Source organism: Nerophis ophidion, linkage group LG20 (genome assembly GCF_033978795.1).
Source record: "Nerophis ophidion isolate RoL-2023_Sa linkage group LG20, RoL_Noph_v1.0, whole genome shotgun sequence".
NCBI lineage: Eukaryota > Metazoa > Chordata > Actinopteri > Syngnathiformes > Syngnathidae > Nerophis > Nerophis ophidion.
The window spans coordinates 32,822,409-32,836,702 of NC_084630.1; the positions used below are offsets into that span (position 1 = coordinate 32,822,409).

The window sequence follows — 14,294 nt, forward strand, 5'->3', positions numbered from 1 at the left end:
ATAAATAAAAATAAAAAACTTTTTTTTTTTTAAAATGTTTATTTTGTTTTTTTTTCCGGCTTTTGACACGCTGGACCGCTCATAAAAGCAATGGGACTCTGTCTGTGAATGGAGCTTGTAGTTACATATTATATAAATATGTAAATATTATATAAATATGTATATAAATATGTACATAAAGTGTTGTAATTATATTCCAACTCCGCGTTCTTCTCGGTCATCGCCGCCGCCATCCAGCCATCTTCTTCCTCTTAACCGAGGTCGGGTCGTGGGGGCAGCAGCCTAAGTAGGGAAGCCCAGACTTTCCTCTCCCCAGCCACTTCATCCAGCTCCTGCCAGGGAATCCCGAGGTGTCCCAGGCCGGCCGGGAGACATAGTCTTCCCAACGTTTCCTGGGTCTTCCCTTTCGCCAAAAAACTGGTCGGACGTGCCGGAAACACCTCCCTCGGGAGGCGTTTGGCTGGCATCTTGACCAGATGCCTGAACCACCTTATCTGGCTCCTCTCGATGTGGGGGAGCAGCGGCTTTACTTTGAGCTCCCCCCGGATGGCAGAGCTTCCAACCCTATCTCTAAGGGAGAGCCCCGCCACCCGGCAGAGGAAACTTATTTCGGCCGCTTGTACCCGTGATCTTGTCCTTTTGGTCATACCCCAAAGCTCATGACTGTAGGTGAGGATGGGAACGTAGATCGACCGGTAAATTGAGAGCTTTGCCTTCCGGCTCAGATCCTTCTTCACCACAACGAGTCGATACAGCGTCCGCATAATCATAATCATCTCATTATGTGAATCATAAATTACTTAACTATTTATCAATGAGACATTTACTTGATTACTTGTATTTAATAATCATGCTTTTTGATTCATTTGCCCGACCATTTATTATTTTTATTTTTTTTACTGTTGTGTCACAGATAGAGTATAAACAATTGTGTTTGAAATTGTATTCAAACAAAAAGGGGGAGGAATACATAAGATGTGCTTCATCCTACCCCTTTTCGGACATGCTGCCATGTATCATATTGTAATTGTATGCATGTTTGAAATAAACTAACGCCATAACCATAAATAGTAGGGCTGCGAATCTTTGGGTGTCCCACAATTCGATTCAATATTGATTCTTGGGGTCGCGATTCGATTATCTATCAATTGTTTCGGTTCAATGCGATTCTCGATTCAAAAACGATATTTTTCCGATTCAAAATGATTCTGTATTCATTCAATACATAGGATTTCAGCAGGATCTACCCCAGTCTGTTGACATGCTAGCAGAGTAGTAGATTTTTAAAAAAAGCTTTTATAATTGTAAAGGACATTGTTTTATCAACTGATTGCAATAATGTAAATTTGTTTTAACTATTAAACGAACCAAAAATATGACTTATTTTATCTTTGTGAAATCATTGGACACAGTGTGTTGTCAAGCTTATGCAATGCGATGCAAGTGTAAGCCACTGTGACACTATTGTTCTTTTTTTTTATGTTTATAAATGTCTAATGATAATGTTAATGAGGGATTTTTAATCACTACTGTGCTGAAATTATAACTAATATTGATACTGTTGTTGATAATATTCATTTTTGTTTCACTACTTTTGGTTTGTTTTGTGTTGTGTTTGTGTCTCCTCACAATTGCTCTGTTTTTGCAGTTCTGAGTGTTGCTGGGTCAGGTTTGGTTTTGGAATTGGATTGCTGTGTATTGGTTAGTTGGATTGAAAAAATAAAATAAAAATTAAAATAAATAAAAAATATTTGATTTAAAAAAATGAGAATCGATTCTGAATCGCACAACGTGAGAATCGCAATTTGTATTCGAATCGATTTTTTTCCCACACCCCTAAAAAATATAATTATTTTGAAATTTACGACAGTTGGGGGTGCCTTCCGGCAGACAGAGGTTACAAAAAAGGTGCGGGTTTTCTTGTCTTGCGGGCTGAGTGGAGCAGTCTGTTAGAGAAAGATGTGACAAACGAGACCTTTTCAGGTATTTAAAACCACTATTTATCCAGGCGACGCCTGATTTTGTTAACTAGTGCTGTTGGTGACCGAAGTGCCCTTTTAAATGGCGTACAGCAGTGTGCGTGTAACTCGGCTAACCTTTGTTAGCTTCAGTGTACTTGTATCATGTAACACCGCCAGGTACATTTTAAAAAGGATTAAATATAATATATTGGTTTAGCCAGACTACCTGGTTTAAGTTAGTTGTCTTGTTAAAAGATAGTAACTTAACACGTATGGATACTTACGATAGCTGGAGCTAACGTGCTAGTCTACATTGTTTACTTCCTTACTGTTCAAAATCCAACACGTGGGCGCCCGCGCTTATTTAAATTTTTTTTAATTATTTTCTGAACCACAAGATCAAACGTTGCCTTGCATCATAACCTTTAAACTGTATTTGCTTTGTCGTTTAAAACACAAAGCTAAGTTGTAGGTAGTTTTCCTTTTATCCATCCATCCATCCATTTTCTTGCCGCTTGTCCCTTTTGGGGTGGCGGGGGCCTATCTCAGCTGCATTCGGGCGGAATGCGGCGTACACCCTGGACAAGTCGCTACTTCATCGCAGGAGTACCTGGAGGGAACCCACGCAGTCACGGGGAGAACAGGCAAACTCCACACAGAAAGATCCAGAGCCCAGGATTGAACCCAGGACTACTTCGTATTGTTGTTGTAAGCACAATACCAATGGCGCTCTATTTGGAAATTGCGCAACCGCATTTTGCAAATTTAATGTCAAATCATATCAAATGTTTATTGGATTCATCACTATACAGTGTACATCCACGACTAAACTACTGAGTAAACTACTCCCACAACTTGGTTTACTATTTATAAAATATAATAATGTAGGGTGGCCTTCACGGTGGCAGAGGGGTTAGTGCGTCTGCCTCACAATACGAAGGTCCTGCAGTCCTGGGTTCAATTCCAGGCTGAGGATCTTTCTGTTTGGAGTTTGCATGTTCTCCCCGTGAATGCGTGGGTTCACTCCGGGTACTTTGGCTTTCTCCCACTTCCAAAGACATGCACCTGGGGATAGGTTGATTGGCAACACTAAATTGGCCTTAGTGGGTGAATGTGAGTGTGACTGTTGTCTGTCTATCTGTGTTGGCCCTGCGATGAGGTGGCGACTTGTCCAGGGTGTACCCCGCCTTCCGCCCGATTGTAGCTGAGATAGGCGCCAGCGCCCCCAGCGGCCCCGAAAGGGAATAACCGGTAGAAAATGGATGGATGGATGGATGAATGATGTAGGGCTACGTGGAGCTTGAAATAGGTCACCCGGCCTGAATCCACACTTGGTAGTAGTTTAGTCAGTAGTTTAGTTGTGGATGTACACTGTATGGTGATGAATCCAATTAACATTTGATTTGATTTGACATTAAATTTGCAGAATGCGGTTGCACATTTTGCAAATTGCGTGCCATTGGTATTGTGCTTAAAAGATTGTGAAGCAGATGCACTAACCGTGCTGCCCAGTTTGCTTAACATAATCTGACCAGCATTAAATTTGTTTTTATTTAGTGACAAAAATGTAAAGGACATCAAAAAAGTATCCCCCAGCTTATTTTTTTTTCTGTATCCAGAAGTCGGTGGAAAACGTTTATACACCCACAGGTTAAGATGTATTGTCTTGCTTTAAAGGGGTCACATCATAATGTTTTTTTCTACACTGAAAACTAGATCCACTGGACGTCCATTGCACCGGTTGCCACATCTGCGGTCCCGATGTTGTAAGCACAATACCAATGGCGCGCAAATTTAAAGTCAAATCAAATGTTTATTGGATTCATCATTATACAATGTTCATCCACGACTAAACTACTGACTAAACTACTACCAAGTGTGGCCTATTTCAAGTTCAAGGTAACCATACATTATTATATTTTATAAATAGTAAACCAAGTTAAATAAATAAATGGTAATAAAGTTGTGGGTTGTAGTTTAGTTAGTGGTTCTGTCGTGGATGTACACTGTATAGTGATGAATCCAATAAACATTTGATTTGATTTGACATTAAATTTGCAAAATGTGATTGCGCATTTTGCAAATTGCGCGCCATTGGTATTGTGCTTACAACACCCTCCAAGGTTTCTCATTGTAATCCCATTGGGTTTGAGTTTTTTCTTGCCCTGATGTGGGATCTGATCCGAGGATGTCGTTGTGGCTTGTGCAGCCCTTTGAGACACTCGTGATTTAAGTCTATATCAATAAACTTTGATTGATTGATGAAAACACTTAATTGTGGTCTGCATAAAATGTAATGCTGTTTTTTGGTCAAAATTTTGCATAAATGTTTTTTGCAGACTGTTGTTGAGACGCTTTCTGACCGCCTCTTCAGGATTTGCCGTTTTTATTTACCGCCTACACTTTGACTAGGTCTTCTCGCCACCCACTTTATTGTAGTTTTTGCGCTTCTATAGTGAGTCTACTGACAATTACAAGTAAGAACCATACACTAGTTTGTACCAGAAATGGCAACTGTGGTGGATGCATGTGCATAGGGCTGGGCAATATGGCCTTTTTTTTTAATATCTTGATATTTTTAGGCCATGTCACGTTACACATCCAGATTTTGCCTTAGCCTTGGAATTAACACTTGATGCATATAATCACACCAGTATGATGATTGTATGTGTCTACATTAAAGCATTCTTGTACATACTGCATTAATTTATGCTCATTTTTAAACTTTCATGCAGAGAGGGAAATCACAACTAAGTCAATTTACCTAAACTGTATTTATTAAACAGTTATTAAGCAATGGCACAAACATTCATGTAATTTCAAAACAAAGGTCAGGATTGTCAGAGACATTTTAAAACAAGCTATTAGTGCACTTTTGTACATGATGTCACTAAGATGACTTATCAAAACAACACTAAATTAAAGTGCACTTTTTGTACAGAACTCCACTACAATAGTTTAAAACAAATAAAGTGCACTTTTGTGCCTGATGTCACACAAGATATTTCAATAACTGTCAAATAAAAATTAGCTGCATAAAAAGGAACTCAAATAATGTATGTTCTTGGCTATGTGGTAGGTTACTGCGGACGTTATCTCCTTCTGTTGTTGACAAGTTTTTTCATATGGTGGTGTTCTGGAAATGGTGGCTTGGGCATTTTGTTGGTGTGGCACCAGCCGCTGATGTTGACATGCGGAGTTTCAAGCAATCTTCATTCTTTAGCGCAGGGATAGGGAACCTATGGCTCTAGAGCCAGATGCGGCTCTTTTGATGACTGCATCTGGCTCTGATAACTCAGCTGACATTGCTTAACACAATAAGTAATTAATAATTCCGCTGGTAATCACACTGTTAAAAATAACGTTCAAATTATAAAAAATTCTCATGCATTTTAATCCAACCATTCGTTTTCTAACGCACCTGTTCAAGATGTCCCATTGATGGTAAGAAGTATTATATTTAATATTGGTTAACTTTGGAATAACAATGTTATTAAAAGAAAAGAGACTTATTGTACACTAAAAATGTTGGTCTTACTTAAAAAAAAAGCACACATTTAGTTGTATGCAGTGTTAAAAAAAATATTATATGGCTCTCACGGAAATACATTTTGAAATATCTGGCTTACATGGCTCTCTCAGCCAAAAAGGTTCCCGACCCCTGCTTTAGCGGGTAACTTTTCAAATGATGTTACACATTAGCAGTGGTGCTACTTTTTGTAGCAACGTTTTTGCCGCATATTTGACATACTACTGTTGTTTGTTCAACATCTTCCCGCTTGAAGCCAATCCACCGCTAGACGATGAACCCCCTGCTGTTTTTCTTGGGAATTAATTATTTCTTAATCTGTTATCAGATTCGCACCTTCTTTCACTCTTATTACCACTCGCACCGCTCCGCTAGCATCACAGCTAAAGTTACCCATTCCGCTACCTCTCGACTCCGTGAGGGTGTATGACGTTGCACGCGCGACAGTATGTGACATAAGTAACAAGGTGCGCTTGTTTTATGTCTGTGAGAAGGAGAGACAATAAAGAGTGAGGTATGCATGTAGTGTATTGCCCGCACCTAAAAGCAACTGTGTGAGGAACGTGTACTCGAATATCGCGATAGTCATTTTCTATATCGCACAGAGACAAACCCGCGGTATGTCGAGTATATTTGATGTATCGTCCAGCCCTACATGTGTATGTACGAGGTAGTCTGCCCCACAACAAAAAGATGGCAAAAAAGAAGGAGCATATTAAATACAGCGCAAAGTACGATGGCGGACGCACTCAAGGCATTCTGGGCACATTTATACCATATATGAATAATCCGTTGACCTCACAAAAGGAGCAAATTCCAAACAGCTTGTTTGGCAAAATTATGAAGGAAGGAAAGATTCTTTTAAAAATATTTCCGCCATACCATCATGGTTTGATTTCAAAATTTCAGGACTTATGGACATCCCAAATATACAACACCAGGTACCGATAGGTAAGAAAAGTTGGTTTTGCAGTAAGAGTCCTTTAAATGTTTTGCCTTGTAGTCACGTGTGCTGTATACATTAATACTCTCCTTAAAGTCAGGTGAGTCACCAAGCACTTTTGTTTCTTCCAGCTGGAAAGAATGAGAGAGGGCGGAGATAAAAGTATGGTGAGAGATCTCTCCAGGTTGTATGATGGAAGGACTGGGAAAGGAGAGATCCGAGTGCAGCCCTACAAACTCCCCATGGCTCAGTCATCCTAAAACGGAGGGCTTGACTCCTCTATGGAACCTCAAAGACACACCTGTCCCTTCTCAGGCAAATAAAAGGGTATGTCCAGATCTCCTTATGCGGTGTTCATGGGAATGTGTAAGTTAGCGCATATTGGTGGGAAAATGAAAAGTTTCATTATTGAACAGTTCGATCCCTGTCAGTATTTGTTGGTGTTCCTGAAAAATTATGTAATCGGTCATTGCTGATTAATGCCTTTTAAAGTCAATCACAAATGTTGATCTTCCTTGGCTGACAAGCGAATAGCAGCTAATTATTTGTCTCCATACACTGGAGTTGCTCCCCTAAACTAATAATAATCACAAAAGGTAAACTACATTTCTTAGTATCAAGTATTGTCACTAGAAGACGAGGTTGAACATGTTACACACCCAGACAAAGCCAGGAACAGGGAGGCTAGCAGCTAAGGTAACCTAGCTTTAAACAATACTAATAAATAAGTGCTTATAATGTTTAAGAGATGTAGATGGAACCAAGTAACAACAGAAAGTAAGCACTCGTAATTAAATGATCAAGTAGAATAAATGAGTCTAGAGAGGATAACTCAACTGTTGGCGTTTCAGTATTGTCACAGTCAGTACATCACACGTAAGAGGGCAGATCGATCCATACATTGGTGGTGTCTATTACAGGTATCATCAATATGTGGTCCATACGAGTGTGATCAGATTGATATTTTAAATTTCTCAAAATCATTTTTCGAGGGTTTAATTTTTACAAATTCAGGAAGTCCCTGGAAACAGAACAATCCTAAGGGTTTAAATGAGTAGCAGATAATTTTTGCGTTTTAATTATTGTGTACTATTGACTTAGTTTTGCTCAATAAATTGTATGTAATTAAAGGGAATAAGGAACTAGTTTAAATAGTTCATAGATACTGTTGAACTATCAATAGCACACACCTTAAATACATTGAAGAATGTAGAGTTAATGCATGTTATCGGTATCTTATTGGTATCAGCCGACCTCGCTCATGGATGATCAGAATCGGCAGCACAAAAGCTGGATGAGAAGATCGCTAGTTTAAATAGTGTTATTATAGAACACTTAAATATTTTAGCTAGCTTGTACGTTTTCTAACAATGTTTGCTTATTCAGTTTCCAATTACAGGATGCAGGGTTTCCCCTTAATGTATTTACTTGATTGTGGACGTGCGCTCGACAACGCGTTAGCCGCAACACCCTAAAAACAAAAGTAAGTAATAGAATGTATTGCAGCGTCCAGAAAAAAAATACACAGTTTGATGCTCTTTTTAGCTTTTGTTGTCCATATTATGCTAACAGATGCAATTTCGGCAGTATTTCCTCGATGCACACGTTTGTGTTTCACTCCGAGACACGCAACAACACTTTTTCCTTCTTCGTTGACACAGTGTGATAACTCAATGACGACAACCTTCTTCTAAGGCCTACTGAAATGAGATTTTCTTATTTAAACGGGAATAGCAGGTCCATTCTATGTGTCATACTTGATCATTTCGCCATATTGCCATATTTTTGCTGAAAGGATTTAGTAGAGAAAATCAACGATAAAGTTCGCCACTTTTGGTACTTCCTGAAAAAGCCTCGCCTTTACCGGAAGTCGCAGACGATGGCGTCGCAAGTGTGAGGGCTCCTCACAAATTCACATTGATTTTAATGGGAGCCTCCAACAAAAAACAGTTATTCGGACCGGGAAAACGACAATTTCCCCATTAATTTGAGCGAGGATGAAAGATTCGTGTTTGAGGATATTGATAGTGACGGACTAGAAAAAAAAGAGCTAAAAAAAAACGCAATAGCATTGGGACGTATTCAGATGTTTTTAAACACATTTAGTAAGATAACTCTGGGAAATCCCTTATCTTTCTATTGTGTTGCTAGTGTTTTAGTGAGTTTAATATTACCTGATAGTCGGAGGGGTTTGTCCAAGGGTGTCTTGACGCCATGTTTCACGGCTGTCGACGGCAGCTGTACGGACGACACAAGCTCAGCTGATATCCCGTAAGTGGCGACTTTTTAACCACAACTTTCTCACCGAAACCTGCTGGTTGACATTCAGTTGGGATTCATGTCTGCTTGACCGCGCTCTGATCCATAGTAAAGTTTCAGCTCCGGGAATTTTAAACAAGGAATCACCGTGTGTTTGTGTGGCTAAAGGCTAAAGCTTCCTAACTCCATCTTTCTACTTTGACTTCTACAATATTAATTGAACAAATTGCAAAAGATTCAGCAACGCATATCTCCAAAATACTGTGTAATTATGCCGTTAAAGCAGACAAATTTTACCTGTGTGTGTGTGTGTGTGTGCGTAGCGCTCATACGTCCTAAAAACGCGTGACGTCCTGTGTACACATCATCATTACACGACGTTTCCAAGACAAAACTCCCGGGATATTTAAAATTGTAATTTAGTAAACTAAAAAAGCCGTATTGGCATGTGTTGCGATGTTAATATTTCATCATTGATATATAAACTATCAGACTGCGTGGTCGGTAGTAGTGGGTTTCAGTAGGCCGTTCTTCTTAGTATAAACCCTGTTTCCATATGAGTTGGGAAATTGTGTTAGATGTAAATATAAACTGAATACAATGATTTGCAAATCCTTTTCAACCCATATTCAATTGAATGCACTACAAAGACAAGATATTTGATGTTCAAACACATACATTTTATTTTAACTTTATTAACTTAGAATTTCATGGCTGCAACACGTGCTAAAGTAGTTGGGAAAGGGCATGTTCACCACTGTGTTGCATCATCTTTTCTTTAAACAACACTCAATAAACCTTTGGGAATTGAGGAAACACATTTTTGAAGCTTTGAAAGTGGAATTCTTTCCCATTCTTGTTTTATGTAGAGTTTTAGTCGTTCAATAGTCCGGGGTCTCCGCTGTCGTATTTTATGCTTCATAATGCGCTACAAATTTTGTATAGGAAACAGGTCTGGACATACTTTAATTTATCAGTTATACCCGCAAACAGCGATCTTCAAAACTTAAGATAGCAGTGGCGGCTTTTAACAACGGAGATAGGCTCCCAGCAACGTGAAGCAAGTATGACGCCAGGCTCTCTGCAGCTCTCTTTTTGTCGCAGACATGAAGCTACAGAAGTTAAACGTCTCGAAATATAAGTACAGTCTACAACAACACCAGAAATGGATGCTAGATTTGCCATCCATCCATCCATCCATCATCTTCCGCTTATCCGAGGTCGGGTCGCGGGGGCAACAGCCTAAGCAGGGAAACCCAGACTTCCCTCTCCCCAGTCACTTCGTCTAGCTCTTCCCGGGGGATCCCGAGGCGTTCCCAGGCCAGCCGGGAGACATAGTCTTCCCAACGTGTCCTGGGTCTTCCCCGTGGCCTCCTACCGGTTGGACGTGCCCTAAACACCTCCCTAGGGAGGCGTTCGGGTGGCATCCTGACCAGATGCCCGAACCACCTCATCTGGCTCCTCTCGATGTGGAGGAGCAGCGGCTTTACTTTGAGTTCCTCCCGGATGGCAGAGCTTCTCACCCTATTTCTAAGGGAGAGCCCCGCCACCCGGCGGAGGAAACTAATTTTGGCCGCTTGTACCCGTGATCTTATCCTTTCGGTCATGACCCAAAGCTCATGACCATAGGTGAGGATGGGAACGTAGATCGACCGGTAAATTGAGAGCTTTGCCTTCCGGCTCTGCTCCTTCTTCACCACAACGGATCGGTACAACGTCCGCATTACTGAAGACGCCGCACCGATCCGCCTGTCGATCTCACGATCCACTCTTCCCTCACTCGTGAACAAGACTCCTAGGTACTTGAACTCCTCCACTTGGGGCAGGGTCTCCTCCCCAACCCGGAGATGGCACTCCACCCTTTTCCGGGCGAGAACCATGGACTCGGACTTGGAGGTGCTGATTCTCATTCCGGTCGCTTCACACTCGGCTGCGAACCGATCCAGCGAGAGCTGAAGATCCCGGTCAGATGAAGCCATCAGGACCACATCATCTGCAAAAAGCAGAGACCTAATCCTGCGGTTACCAAACCGGAACCCCTCAACGCCTTGACTGCGCCTAGAAATTCTGTCCATTAAAGTTATGAACAGAATCGGTGACAAAGGACAGCCTTGGCGGAGTCCAACCCTCACTGGAAATGTGTTCGACTTACTGCCGGCAATGCGAACCAAGCTCTGGCACTGATCGTACAGGGAACGGACCGCCACAATAAGACTTGTTGCCAGTCGTTTGTAATAAAGAAAGAGTGACTAAAAAGATTGGATAAATCTGTAGGAAACAACATTCTTAAATTATCATTGTACAATTGCAGGAACAATTGAAAAATAGAGCAAGACAAAATGTGTTTATACTGTAATTAATAAAAGATTAGTTTTTAATGTCATATTGGCCACGCACCTAACCATGTTTCCACCGCCACAGGTATCTTGGCAAACATGGGGGAAACCCTGTGATGCATATCGTACATTAGGGTTAGTTATTAAATACACATCCGTTGTGTCCTTGGGCAAGACGTTTCACCCTTGCTCCTAATGGGTCCTGGTGAGCGCCTTGCATGGCAGCTCCCACCATCATTGTATGAATGTGTGTGTGAATGGGCGAATGTGGAAATACTGTCAAAGCGCTTTAGGCCCCTTAAAAAGGGGTAGAAAAGCGCTATACAAGTACAACCAATTTACCATTTAGATTTTTTTTTTTTTTTTTTTTACTGTTTTATTATTCAACTTGATACATCCGAATCTTTGTTAATTTGATATGTCATTATTGAACAAGAAATGTCATTGTCTGAATGTCTACATTCATTCAGAGAATTCTGAACAGGCAACGATGGTAACGGACAATATATCAACAATTGTAAAGAAACATTGAGCACATGTTAACACAATAAGACAGAGTACAACAGCAATTCAAGTTAAAGACCCTGATCTCTATATTTTAACCAGACCTGATATTTGTATGACAGTTTCTTCTTCACCTCCTTGTTTACATTCGGTGTCGACCGATTATCAGCTGGGCTGATGTTCAGCGCCGATATTTGCCTTTTTAACATATATCGATATTGGCCTCTTTATCGGTATTGGCTTTTTTACAACAACACTACATCAGAAAATGCAATATATACATATAAAACACCACTATTTTGTATTAAAAAAGATAAACTGTGCTGCGGAGATTTATTTTGAAATGCGAATGTTGATGCTCATCTGAGACACACGTTATGAAGGTGTTTTTGAAATTTCCTGATGTTGTTTGGTGTTAAATTAACCACATTGGCGCCATAATAAACATTATGTCGCTACTGGTCTGACGTTTCCTAAACAATTATGTTAAACGAAACAACTTAAAGCCTTGTCCAGCTGTTTACTAACATATACATACATATATACATATACTTTACTGCGAATGAATATCGGCTCCAAGTATCTGCTATCGACCTCCCTGACTGAAAATATTCGGTATCCGCTCTGAAAAAAACTTATCGTTGATCTTTAGTTTACTTTATGAGAGATTATTTCATTTACTCATTTATTACCGTATTTTTTGGAGTCTAAGTCGCTCCAGAGTATAAGTCGCACCTGCCGAAAATGCACAATAAAGAAGGAAAAAAACATATATAAGTCGCATTTTTGGGGGAAATTTATTTGATAAAATCCAACACCAAGAATAGACATTTGAAAGGCAATTTAAAATAAATAAAGAATAGTGAACAGGCTGAATAAATGTACGTTATATGAGGCATAAATAAACAACTGGGAAGGTGCCTGGTATGTTAACGTAACATATTATGGTAAGAGTCATTCAAATAACTATAACATATAGAACATGCTATACGTTTACCAAACAATCTGTCACTCCTAATCGCTAAATCCCATTAAATCCTATACGTTTAGTCTCTTACGTGAATGAGCTAAATAATAATATTTGATATTTTACGGTAATGTGTTAATAATTTCACACATAAGTCGCTCCAGAGTATAAGTCGCACCTGCCGAAAATGCACAATAAAGAAGGAAAAAAACATATATAAGTCGCATTTTTGGGGGAAATTTATTTGATAAAACCCAACACCAAGAATAGACATTTGAAAGGCAATTTAAAATAAATAAAGAATAGTGAACAGGCTGAATAAATGTACGTTATATGAGGCATAAATAAACAACTGGGAAGGTGCCTGGTATGTTAACGTAACATATTATGGTAAGAGTCATTCAAATAACTATAACATATAGAACATGCTATACGTTTACCAAACAATCTGTCACTCCTAATCGCTAAATCCCATTAAATCCTATACGTTTAGTCTCTTACGTGAATGAGCTAAATAATAATATTTGATATTTTACGGTAATGTGTTAATAATTTCACACATAAGTCGCTCCTGAGTATAAGTCGCACCCCTGGCCAAACTGTGAAAAAAACTGCAACTTATAGTCCGAAAAATACGGTACTCATTATTTACTCATTTACAATCAAAAATCATTGTTATAGATCACTCAAAACCGTTACACAATGTTTTCACCGAAAGTGTTGGTAAACTATGTGCAATGTGTTGGAACGTAAACAAAAGTTTACGATCAACTTTCAACCGTAAAATATGCATGAATGCAAGAGTGCCTTCAATTTGTAAACGACAGAACAGATAAGACATACCAGTAATAGCAATAATGATAATAATAATAATAAAAATATAAAACAGCCTTTGGTGGTGTTTGTTTTAAAAACCTTGCACGACTGTGAGAGTTGGTCACATGTACAAACAATAAACATGCCAGCAGATGGAGCACACTGTTGATTAAGATTTTTATTAAATACACTAAACCTAAATATACACTTTATGAATAAAATAGATATTGAATATAACTTTAACATATACATATGCCTGTCAGTATCTCACAATAGCAAGTACACCATTCAACCGTTATTACAGTACAGTATTTCAAGGGAGAACATTAGAAATTAAGCTTGGATATCAGTGTACAGCGGGTATACAAAGTGTCATTTCCTAAATATATATATTATTTACTCGTCTTTAGCAAAAACTATATTAAACTGAATGTTTTTCATGTGAAGGCTATACAATTTTAGTAGCAAGAATATTTTGCACATTGTGTGCCGTTTTGGGTCATATGCTTTTTTCAGTTTTTTTATTTGTTCGTTACTTTTAGCAAATGTCCCTGTTACAGTATAATTACGTAGGGTAAATCCAAAAAATTTTTGCAACTTTCATCTTTTTCAGCAATTGTATTGCTACACTTAACTTCATTCTCTGTTGCAATTTTTGGGAATAGTTTCAGCAAATTCGGGCATCTTAAACGCCTGCGAGATCCTGGTAGACTGTTGAATTGTTGACATGTTGAAAAGCATTTAATTTAAGATGCAAATAAAACATATTTTACATTTTTTTTTTTTTATTGTTGTGTGTTTTGGGGTTAGGCTTACAAAAACATTTAAACAATAATTACAAATTCATAAAATCACAAGGGTATGTAAAGGTAATGAAGCAAATAAGCTTTAAAACATTGCAAATTTGGAAAAAAGCTGCCACGAAATCAGGCGTTTTTTGCTGCAACAATCACATGAAGAACCCGTGAAATCCTGGAGA

At 39.1% G+C, this 14,294-nt stretch overlaps 1 protein-coding gene across 1 annotated transcript in view; it reads left to right on the forward strand.

Annotated features, from left to right (window-relative positions):
- The first annotated feature begins 6,420 nt into the window (after window positions 1-6,420).
- Window positions 6,421-14,294, forward strand: part of LOC133539013 (meiosis regulator and mRNA stability factor 1) — a 31,958-nt gene continuing 24,084 nt past the window's right edge. Inside the window, 2 exon segments of the mRNA XM_061881009.1 lie at window positions 6,421-6,441; window positions 6,565-6,760. Coding sequence (XP_061736993.1) covers window positions 6,623-6,760 — 138 coding nt within the window. The 5' untranslated portion in view covers window positions 6,421-6,441; window positions 6,565-6,622.